General features: G+C 54.2%; 1 protein-coding gene and 1 long non-coding RNA gene across 2 annotated transcripts in view; one reads left to right on the forward strand and one right to left on the reverse strand.

Moving 5' to 3' along the window:
• Positions 1-4425, reverse strand: part of RXRA (retinoid X receptor alpha) — a 100875-nt gene extending 96450 nt beyond the window's left edge. The window contains exon 1 of the mRNA XM_066981036.1: positions 4040-4425. Within this exon, the coding sequence (XP_066837137.1) occupies positions 4040-4067 (28 nt within the window). The 5' untranslated portion in view covers positions 4068-4425. The remainder of the gene's footprint in view (positions 1-4039) is intronic.
• A 141-nt stretch (positions 4426-4566) lies between these two features.
• On the forward strand, positions 4567-8720 carry LOC136786712 (uncharacterized). Its single transcript, XR_010826128.1, has 2 exons — positions 4567-6518; positions 8484-8720. It is a non-coding gene; the product is annotated as an uncharacterized lncRNA (long non-coding RNA).
• Positions 8721-11692: the final 2972 nt, after the last annotated feature.

Raw genomic sequence — 11692 nt, forward strand, 5'->3', positions numbered from 1 at the left:
CAGGCTGCCTCCCCTATCGCTTTGTAGTTGGGCTGACTTGGGAGAGCCCACCTGGGCCTTTTAGGAAGCAATTACGGAGCTGCCGGGCCAGATCCTGCTCCACCGAGCACCCCCCTGCCCGGCAGCACCGCGGGGAAAGACCCAGCTCCGAGGGAGGCGACGACGGCTGCGACGCGGGGAGAGGCGCTGGGGCTCGGAGCCAGCCATCAGGATTAATTAGAGCCCAATTAGGTTACCCAGCTCCCAGGGAACGGCCCTGCAAGAGCTGGCGCTTCACCGGCAGCGATTCGAGGCGGCTTCGGTTACACCAGGCTGGTGGCGGGGACCCGCTTGGCATCGCCACCACCTCCTGTTACCCCAGCACCTCTGGCAGCAGGGGCTCAGGACATTTAGGACATTTATGGCAGGAACCATTCCGTGATTTCAGGCCATCTAGAGCCTCGTGGGAACCCCCCGCACCCGCCGAGGCACCGGGATGCTCAGAGCACCGAGCACGCTGCGACACGAGGCACAGCCCAAAACCCAAGCCCCTGCTCCACAGCGCCGACAGCTCCGCTGTTTGTTTTCTTAACCATCAACAACAAAAAGAAAAGGAAAAAAACACGCAAAAAGAAGATATTCAGTCGTGCGGCAGGACTCTGGCATATGGGAATCCACCCCTGCTCCCAGAAAACAATACTGCAACAAAAAGGTTTTTAACCCGTTTCTTAATAAATATTTATTTTCGCCTTCAAGATGTGGGTGGGACGAAGGCAGGGTGTATTTTCCAGTGAAATGTTTTGATTCCCCCCCTTGAATTCCCCCCCCCCCCCAACAGGAGCAAAAATGCCAATAATAATATTTGTAATGAATAACTAAAATTCTGCGGCTTTCTTCCCCGCTCTCTTTTAAATAAATAAAATGCCCTAAACACAAGGAGTACAAACGCGCTCTCAAACACAGCAGGACGAGGCGGAGTAAATTCACGGACCCTCCGAGGATTTATTTAACTGTCACAGCCGAGATCCTGATAAAGACAAAAATTCCTTCCCAGCTTGTTTTGCATGTGTCACTCGGGAGAGGTCGAGCCCTGCTCTGTGCTTCAGCAAGAGACCAGAAAGCAGCCGTCCTCGCCCTCCTGCTCCCCCGGGGACCCTCGCAGCCCCGCTCAGCACCCTGCAGGCGTGGGGCAGGGGATTCCTCCTGCCCAGACGGGATGCTCGTGCAAGCCGCGGTGCTTTCTGCACCGTTCCTGTTCTTTCCACCCTACGGATTTGCTCACCTGCCATAAATTCCTGCAGCTAGAAGGAGCAGGATGGGGGATCGCACCGAGGTCTCGGCCCCGGCACCCCCGATTCGCCCTGGGTTTTGCACAGCACCCAGGCTCCCCCCGGCCACAGCAGGGTGAAGGAAGGAAGCTGAGCCAGGGAGGGTTCCCCCTGCCCATCACAGGACCCCCCTCTTCTTGGGAACAGGCACAGAGGAGAAGGGAGCAATAGTGGGATTGTGCAGACCACGGAACGCAGAGCCACAGGGCGACGGCTCCCAGCGCAGGAGGTGCCCGGGGACACGCCGTCCCCGCCGGAGCCTCTGCCTGGCATCTGCCACCCGCTCCCGAGACCAGCAGGAAAATGAGATACTACTATTAAAAGTGCCCGGCGCTGGCCACGTTTCCACCCATGACATCAGCGGGGTTATCTGAGTCTAACCAAGGGCAGGGCTTGGCCGGGATCCTCCACGCGGTTATCCTTTTTAGGCCAAACTGAGCTGAGATTTTGATGGGGCAGCACCGTTTTGCTCCAGTTCCCCATCTCAGGCCTGTGCCAACGTGCAGGAACACACCAACAGCACGAGCCCGGAGATTCCCCTCTCCGTCCCTTGTCTTGCACACGCCAGCTCCAGCCACCCACAGTCCCAACAGGGTTGGAAAAACCACCGGTGCCCTGCGGAGCCACGAGCGGGGTCAGAGCCACCCCCCTGCAGGCAGCGGGGCCCCGCCAGCTCCAGGCACCCTCACAAGCTGCCTGCCTGCTGCCAGGCCTTTGCTGCCTCCCATGCTCGAAGCAGCACCAAAGTCCTCCCCTCCCAAACCTGCAGGATCCCCCGGCTGTAAACCAAAGCCGATTTTTTTTTTTTTATAAGCAACGCGTGACCGAAGGCCAGCGGATAAAGTTTGCGCGTCGTTCCCGCAGCAGCACAAACGCACAGCAGACACAGGCCCCCGTTGCACACACTTCAATCAGCTCCCACGAGCTGCTGAATTCTCTCCCAAGCCGGCAACGCAAAGCCAAGCACCCCCAGCTGTCCTGGGGCAGCTGCCTGGGTGCTCCCCCCCCGGCAGCTCGGTGCGCTCGGCTGCCTCCCCTCTCCCCACCGGGCGCACGCCGCTAGGCGAGCGGACAAATCGCCGGGTTTTCACCCGCACCGGCGCGAGGATCCCTCCCCGAGACGGCAGCAAGGTGACACACGCTCCCCCTCGCCTCCCCCGGCAAAGCCAGCATGACTAAGAGCACAGCACAAGAGCCAGCATCCGCAGCGCACCAGCGCTCAGGTGCAGAAGAAAAGGCGAGCAGATAGGCAGGGCCTCATCCTGCCCCCACCAGCACAGGCTGGGGGCTCTCTCTTCCACCGGAGATTGGAAAGAGGTGTAAATAGTTAAGGCAGCCACCCCCAAGCGTGGCCACGGGCAGGTGATTTCTGCTCAGGGGGGTGCGTTTGGGATCATTCCAGGCACCTGCGTTTGACCCAGCCCAAACCCGTCTGACCCTAACAGCAGGACTGCAGGTGAGATGCTTCGAGCCCAAACAACAACTTTGGATAAGTCAACGCAGCTCCGTTTCCCCATCTCACAGCCAGACTGGTGAGGGTCTCCCTATAGCCCCATTCTGGGGGGGGGGGGGGGGGGGGGGTGACACACGGCTCCCCACCAGCCTGCGGAGCTGGGCTCTCCCTGCTGAAGCCCCCGACGTGCCAGGAGGGCAGGGGCCAGCCCCCGGCTCCATGTGTTTCTGCTGCGCTTAGAAAGGAACAACTAAAACTGCAATTCTTCAGAGGGAAGGAAAAAAAAACAACAACAACCCAAAACAACCACCACACACTAACAAAGCTCGTGCACAGATTTAAAGCCCGGAGGAGCCCCGGCACGGGCCAGGGGGGTGTCAGGACGGTGGCTGGGGGTCTCGGGCTGAGCAGTGGCAGAGGGGGCAGGATCGGCCCCTCTTCCTCCTCGCCAAGGGCTTGGCGCCAGGCAACTTCGCTAAAACTTTCTTCTTCCCCCTCCCCGAGCAGCGAGCTCTGCAATCTCACTTCTCCCAAAAAGCCAGGCGCGGGGAGGCATTCGCCCCTGCAAGCCACGACTTGACTCAAGTCACCCAAACGATGGCAAACTCCGGCTGGAGACGGGGTTCAAAACGTTAACTTAAAAAAGAAAAAATAAAAAGGGTAGAAAAAGGGGAAAAAAATAAAGAAAAACGTGCAGGGTCCCAAGCGCGCCAGCGGCGAGGGGCGATGCGGGACCCTGCTGGTGCTGCCCCCAGCTCGGCTGCGCACCCCGCGGAGAAAAGGGGGGCTTGGGAGGGGATAATAAAGAGAAAATCGAGGGGAAACGGGCAAAAAAAATAAATAAAAAAGCCAAGGCAGCGAGCTGCCAGCCCCCCCCCCCCCCCCCCCCCCCCCCCCCCGCAGCAGCAGCCCGGGGCGGTGGGGAGGGGGCTGCCCCGTTTGAAAATGCCGCTTGCGCCCGGAGCCCCCTCGGCCAGCCCCGGGCCCGCCGCCCCCCGGCTGCGCCTCACCCGAAAAAAAAAAGATTTTAAAAAAAATAATAAAAAAATAATTAAATAAGGATGAGAACAAAACAAACGAGCAGCAAGCACGCCGCGGAGGCGAGCGCGCAGCCCCGCCGATGCCCCGCAGCTGACACCGGAGGGGAAGCGGAGGAGGGGGGCAGCTCGCTCTCTTCTTTTTCATATTTTTATTTTTTTAATTTTTTTTTTTTTTTTAAGTCCTCCCCCCCCCCCCGCCCCGCGGTAGGAACGGAGGAGCTTTTCGGCCCCAAACTCACCCAGCGGCAGGAAGTGTTTGGTGTCCATCGCTGGTGCCTAACTCATGCCAAGGGGCTTGGTGGAAAACACACAGCGCAGGGGCGGGGAGCGAAATCAAAGCGAAAGGGGGAAGGGAGGGAGGGGAGAGGGGAAAAAAAAAAGAGAGGAAAAAAAAGAAAAAAAAACCACCCGAGGAAGGAGGAGGAGAGGGAGGAGGAGGAAGGCTCAGCCCCGCACCGGCGGCGGGGCGCGCAGCCGAGGCGGCGGCGGCGGCGCGAGTTTGGTGCAAAGTCCCAACAATGTAACTCCGCGGCACGGCTCGGCGCGGCTCGGCACGGCTCGGCACGGCACGGAACGGCTCGGCACGGCTCGGCTCCGCGCCGGGGCCCGCGCAGGGGGGAGCGAGCGCCGCGACCGCCCCGCAGCGCCCGCCCCGCGCAGCGCAGCGCCGCCCCGCGCCGGGGGGGTCGGGGGCGAGGGACGGGAAAATGAAGCGGTGGGAGGGGAGATGGGGGGGAGAGGGGAAATTAAAGGAGAAAAGGGGGTTTGGGGGGGGTGAGGGGCGATGGGGGGAAAGGAGAAAATGAGAAGCGGTGGGGAAAAATTCAAAGAAAAAATGGATGCGGGGGGAAAGGAAATAATGCGAAGTGGTAGGGAAAGGAGAAAAGGAAAACGGGATGGGGGAAGGAAAAATAGAAGTGGGGGAAAGGAAAAAAGATGGGATAAAAAGAAAAAGGAACACAGGAGGAAAAGGAAAAAAAGTGATGTGAAAAAAATTAAAGAGATTTGGAAGGAAAAAAGAATAAAAAGTGATGGGAAAGAAGAAAAAATAAAAGGGGATGTAGAGGAAGAGGGGGAAAAGTGATGCTTTAAAAAGGGAAAATTAAAAGGGATGTATATAATAAAAGGGAAAAAGAAAAAAGTGATGTGGGGAATAGGAAAACTTAAAAATGAGAGAAAGGGGAAAAAGTTTAAAAAGTGACATGGAAAAGATTAAAAGAAAGTGGTGTAGGAAAAATGAAAAAAATTTAAAAGTGATGTGGGAAAAAATATTAAAAACTGGTGATGTGGGGAAAAAAAGGAAATAAATTTAAAAAGTGATGTGGGAAAAGGAAAACTTAAATAAGAAGGAGGGCTGTGCCTTCGGGTGCTGCTGGGTGATCTCAGGGGTCCTGGCAGGGGGGCACTGCACAGTCACTGGGCAAGGGGCCCTGGCCACCCCCTGCCTCCAGCCTCCCTAAACAGTCCTGGGCCTTTCAAGGTGGCACATTAGTGACTCCGTGGGCCCAAGCGCCCCTCTGACATATGAAGCATCGCAGACACCGTAGGGCCCCTCGCTCTTGATGGCCACAGCACCCATAGTGGGAGCACCAAGGTCACACAGGACACCTCAGTGACACCGGGGCCAGCGGGGTCGGGGTCTCAGCTGGGGGTCTCGGGGTGCCCCCGCTGTCCCATGGGGCCAGGCTCCCCGCAGGGTGCTGGTTTGGCACAAGAAGTCACTGCAACATGCGGTCACGCTGCTGCCACCAAGCATTATCTCTAGCCATGGAGCGCTTCCGAGCCTCCTACCCACCCCGATTCATCCTTTAATTGGCAACGCTTCCCAGGCCATAAATATTAGCGCTCTAGCACCTCCTCCTATAACAACAGCCTCTTATCTCGCGCTCGGTGCCATGTCCCAGTCTATCACCCGCATGCACTTATCAGTTTCCCTCATACCTACTACCGTAGTACCTAGATCCACAGCGGGAAGGCCCAAGAAAGGCCCAAACACACAATTTCTCCCAACTCCAGCCCATTCTACAAACAGCTGCCCGGGGACAGCCCTGCCTTTCCTCCCAGGAGGGCTGCTTGACGAGGGGTGCCCAGCAGGCCCCCCCGAGCGAGAGCACCGCAATTCGTCAGCATTAATTACGACGAGGACAAGAAAAACGCCAAAACGACCCCTGTCACGTCAGAGGCGAGCGGCTGCGAACTGACGCACGGAGCTGCAGAAGTTAAAACAAAATAAAACATCTTGGATCCTTTTTATCCCCTGCTCCTGTAATTTCAGCATGTCCAAACAGATTTCGGAGTGTGTTTATAACTGGTAACTTCATTTGCTCCCGGGCTGGGACCTTAAATGCCAAGTTTCATCTCCAAGTCAGTTTTTATGGCTGAGTTGCGTTAACTCCTGGGAGAAAAGGCCCGGAAGGAAGCGGGTGAGGACACAAACGAAAGTTGGGGCTGGTCATAAGAAGCAGGGCCAAAGTCTAAGAGTGGGCTGGCACGGCAAAAATCACAGGTCTCGTGGCTACCTGCACACAAAACGCCGACAGTAAACCCGTAGAAATCATTCCCCCGACACACACACACTGAAGCCGGTGCCTGTGTCTGATAAGGGAAAGCACATCTGGGGGCAGTGCTCCTCCCAGGCCTCGCCGGGGCAGCTTCAAGCTCCCGCCTGCCTCTATCACACAAATGCCATTTGAGTCATCGGTGCCGTAACAGCCTAAGGTAAGTGTGGGCCTTTACGGCTTTGATCGAGCCTACAGCAACCAGCCGGGCTGCCAGCCGAGGCAAACGGCTCCTGCTGCCACACAGCACAAGCGGGGACCCAGCCCCAGAGGTCAGGATCCCCCAAAAACACTTCGCTTGAGAGCCACAGCAGGCATTGGGACTGTCAGACCCGGGGCTGGAAATCCACCTTCTGTAGGCTCTGACACAAGAAATTACCGTAACTGGGACGTTTCATGCTCCTCTCCCATCGAGCTGTTTAGAGCAAATTAAATTTCTCCCTAACCAGCCTGTAACAGTCCGCGTTAGATGTGGATCGAAATGTTAATTGCAGTGACAACAGGTCTGATCCTGCAGCCCTTATTTGGGTAAAACCTCCCACAGAAGCCAAAGGAATTTTGCCCCAGAGAAGACAGCTGGATGCAGTCCCACATTTCCAGTCTCTTGAAGATGCCAGAAGGTAGCAAGGATATTTCTGTGATGTTATGAACCTTTTCTTTCCCTTTCCCCCCCCACCACCCACCCACCTCCCCTCAATTCTTTAATGCCCTATTAATTTAACAAGCTCCACCAGGCTGCCTGATGCTGTGCTCCACCTCAGCTTTGTATTTTCCTAGCAAAGGACTTGGATCATCAAGGTGAGAGGGGTTAGGATCAATTTTGCAGGTCATTGGCTTCTGCATCTGCTTGGCACAGGGATGCTTGGAGGTCCCACATTGTCTCGGGAAACTCCTTGGGGGCTCTCATTCTCCCTGCCCTCGGGTAACACAAATACCTTTTAACCTGGGATCCAAACGAAGGCAGGTGTATGAGGGGGTGATTTGGGGTCTGCCTGCCCTCATCCAAGCCACTTGCAATCCCACCACCCAGCTGGCTTTGACCGAGAGAGACACACGGCGTTCCTGCATCACAGGTCAGGGAAGGAACAGCATCTGCCCCCAGCCCCGCACTCTCAGACTGTTCCTTCTGCACGTGCCTGAGATATTTGGGGCCAAGGGATGTAGGTGCTTGTGGGCATCAGCAGGAGGTAGGTGTGGAGTTGTTCTGGGGGGGATGAGGCCTCGGACGACATTCAGGTGGGAACTTGTAGTCAGGACCAGGATTTGGAAATCACAGCTAATGTTTTTGAGCAGTTTCAGTTTGCCTTGTCCATAACCCAAAATTATCTGACGGGAGAAAAGCAAAACCTGCTGTAATCCCCAACCGTTTCATGTCCTCCTGCACCTCAGGGGAAAGATAAAATAAAATAACAATTTCCCTCCCTGGTTGTCTTTTATTTCAGATTAAAGAATAAATACGAAGTCTGAGTATATGAATGCCCATCCCTAGCCCAGCCAGCAGGCTCCTCCATTCCTGGCAGACCCCCTCAGACCCCTCTTTGAGAACCCAAATGCCTCCAGAAGGTGAGCCCCCACTCCTAGGGCAGGCCCTGCACATGCAAACCAGCAAAAACTCAAAATGACGAGGCATTTCTTTAAGTGCTGCAGATTCAAATCCACTGCTTTGTGTTTTTTTTTTTCCTCCCAGCAGCATTTAACAGGCTGATGATGTTTGCTTATGAAGTGAAACGCACATGATTTATTTGATTTGCTGGAGCTGGAGAGCCGCATTCCCACGCCAAGGACAGGCAGCGACACTGCGTTTGTCCCCCCTTTAGGAGGCTCCTCGGATAAAATAAAGCATTGCACAGTCAGACACACCGTGCTGTGCTTTCCGTGCTTCAGAGCAGGACGTTAAATGCTTATTAGAGACCTGTTAACTTCCAAGCCATAACACTGCATTTGGTCTTGTCCATCTCTGCATATGGAGCAAACCTTAACAGAGTGCTCCAGCAGTTAAACAGATCCGGGGAAGAGAGCTGGGGGCACCTGGGCTGGATCTGGCTTGAATAACCCTAGGGGAGGTTGCTGCCTCTCTTGTGCTTTGCTGGGGGATTGAGTTTAACGTGTCTCACCTGGTTTGCAGGGACAGTGGTTTCACTGCTTCACAAAAAGACTCAGGATTGAAAGCCCGGTTCCGCCTCTTACAACACCTGGAGATCTCTATTTCATCTCCTCACCCCGACCAGGGCCCGACTGCCAAGGAAGCCCGAGAAAGCATTAACTGATGGAAGATGAAACGCAGTACACGAACGATGAGACTTACAGCTCCTCGGGGAAGGCACATCGAGCATCACCCATCCAACAAGTGGGAAACACACACCAAACCCTGACCTGATGCAGACCAGCAGCACCCTGACCACCTGGTGGGCACCAGCTGAGGCTCGTCCTGCCCTGCTAGCCCAGGCAGGAGCTGCTCCAGGACCATCCCTCAGCTCCTGACCACCAGCCTCATTGCAGAGAAGCCCAATAACCCGCACCAGAGCCTGGAGATGTGACCCAGACACTCACTCCAGCCTTCTCTAGCCTTTTCCCCCATCCCTGCATACAAAGCACTTTGCAAACGAAGTGTGAAGATAATATGCTTTATCATAGGCATTTATTACTGATTGTTGTATAAATCTCCCTCCATTCACATACATATACATAAGGTGTATATAAATATGCAGCCACTATCTGGCAGTACCCAGAGTCTTTTTGACGATGTCAGTATAGCCCCCATAAAGATAGTGGGAAATGATTCATAATATTTATATGACAGACATGATATGAACTGTAATAGCCTGTTGGGATCGAGAATATCCATAGGTCTCTGTCAGCCACAAATGTGATTTAAATATTATATATGTGGCAACTGTAGCATTAGTAATATGATAGCTGTTATTGATAGTGGTCATAAAACGCAGTAGTTTTGCACTGAAGAATGTGAAAAATAATCTAGTGGTTTTCCTAATGGTCTTCCCAGCAATGTACTGAGAGGAAGTGTACTTTCAATGCCTCTTTTTTCAATGCCTCATTCTCTCCTCCCCCCCCCACCCAAAATTGCCATCGAGCTCTATCAGATTACTGCCAGGGCCATATTTTATTCTGCTGATGTTGGGTGGGGGAATCTCCTCCTCCTGGGTCCATTTGGGGGGGGCAGGGGAGGGCACAGGGGCCTCATGAGGCTGCTGCAGGATGCCTGTGGTGCTGGTGCTTCCCCTAACAGCACAGGGCAGGAGGGCCAGCAGCAGCAGAAGGGTTTGAAGGAGAGGCCAGTGCCAGGCTGAGGGACCCCAACCCCAGCACCAGACCAGCACCCAAGCAAAGAGATCCTGCCCCTGCTCCCAAAGGAGCAAAGGGCCCCAGCCCTGCTGGTCACCAGCCTGCCTCCATCTCCACCCCACTCTTTTCTGAGGGCAAATGCAAGGGGAAAATCCACTCAGTGGCCATCACAGCCGTTAATTCCAGCAGCCCTGTTTTTCCTCCGTTAGGAGAACTAAGGGAAGACGAGACTTACCTGGGTGGGGAGCCCAGCTCCGGGTGGCTGCAGCAGTCGTTGTCCTGCCTGGTGGGGTCCACAGGGGGGTTAGGGGAGCACAGCCCTCACACACCAACACTCACAGCCCTGGGGTCCCTCCAGCATCACCCCCCTGCCTGCAGGCGAGCTGCTTTTCAAGGCTGTCTAATGTCTAACGGGGATCAGGTGCTGCAGGAGGAGCTCAGGAGTTACCTCCGGGCACCACACCTGCTCACACCAGTGAGGCACCAGTCACATCCCATCACATCCCAGAGAATAAATCTAGGAAATGCCACGTACTCTGAAAAAGCCGAACTGCAGGCAAAGCGTTGATCAGCTCCCCGGAGTGTAGCCTTAAAAAATAAATTAATTAGAGTTCTGTTGCCATGTCGTTGTGGAGGAAGCCTCTTGTGATCCAGCCCCGAGACGGGCTCTCCTTGCTCCCTAGCGGGTGGGAAAGGCCGTGCTGCAGGCTGCCCCATCGCACCCCCATCTTTTCATTTCATTCCCTGGGATTATCTGTGGATATTTTAAAGCAAACAGGATGTGCACGTTTCAATTTAATCCAAAGCAACAGACTCTTTGTGGAAAGAATTGGGCCCAAGGAAGGGAGATGTTTCTCCAAGGATGGAGCAGGAGGAGGGCTGCAACTCACCCTGACCTCTGCTCCTCATCACTCCTCTGCGGATTTCCAACTTGGACAATAAAGTGCATTTTCTAGCAGAAAGCAAAAGTGTATTGGAAAGTGAGGGTCTGGGGGGGATTTAACGACAGTTTTCTGCACCGTTTGCATTGCAAAGGACCTGACCTTCCTCTTCCTCACCCTGCTGGGAGCCAGGCGTTGCTCCAGGGAAAACCGTGGGCCTATTTCTGTTGTCGTTTACACTGACATAAATCAGGAATTTACTCAGTTGAAATAAGTGGAACTGCACCAGTATAAAACCAGTGTGAGATCAGAATTACAGTGCTATAAAAGCAGCATGAGATTAGAATCAGCCTCAGTATATTACAGGGATGGTTTGAGGAAAGCCTAGGGAAATCAGTAATATTGGAATTGGAAAAAGAAGAAAAAAAAAAAAAAAGGCATGTGATTTCCTGATGATTTGGGAAATCAAATCCTCAAGGCCAGCACTCGTGTTCCTTCCTCCTGCTGGGACGCCTGTACTGGTGAGCAGCTCGGCCAGAATGGTGCTCCTTTATTATTCCTCTGCTGGGTGAAGCAGCTGTGAGACGCTTTGTATGAAGATGCCGTATAAAAATAAATGGAATTGAATTAGGGAAACAACTGAAGTCATTCCTTCTCTGTCCTCACATTAATCCATTTAGGCTGATTCTTTGGGTGCTCCAAGGGGGATTTGCATTACGGCCCTGTCAGTACCCACAGTCCCGTCCTCTCCTCTGAAATGAGCCTTGGCACCTTCTAATTTGATGTCTTTTTATTATCCCCACCCCTCCTGCACGGAGACTTTAAGGGGATTTCTGCAGGACAGCCGGCTTCCCTGGCAGCTTGGATTAAGCTGCGATTTGCTCCAAATCGCAACGAGTGACAACGTCCTAATGAGATTTTGGGGACGTGAATTCAGGGAAGGGAAAACAAATGCTGTCTTTGAAATGAAATAATGACGCGTAAGGCCCGAGATATAATGAGAAGCATATCAGTGGCAATTTGGTTTGTTAATGGAGCCTGTGCATCGATACGCAGCAGCAAGCGCGCTCAGAGGCAGTCGCAGTGATTCCAGCGTCACGGACCTGGCGGAGGCTGGGACAGCATCCCAACCCCGTGTGGGGTTCTGCTG

The sequence above is a fragment of the Anser cygnoides genome, chromosome 20 (genome assembly GCF_040182565.1).
Source record: "Anser cygnoides isolate HZ-2024a breed goose chromosome 20, Taihu_goose_T2T_genome, whole genome shotgun sequence".
Lineage (NCBI taxonomy): Eukaryota > Metazoa > Chordata > Aves > Anseriformes > Anatidae > Anser > Anser cygnoides.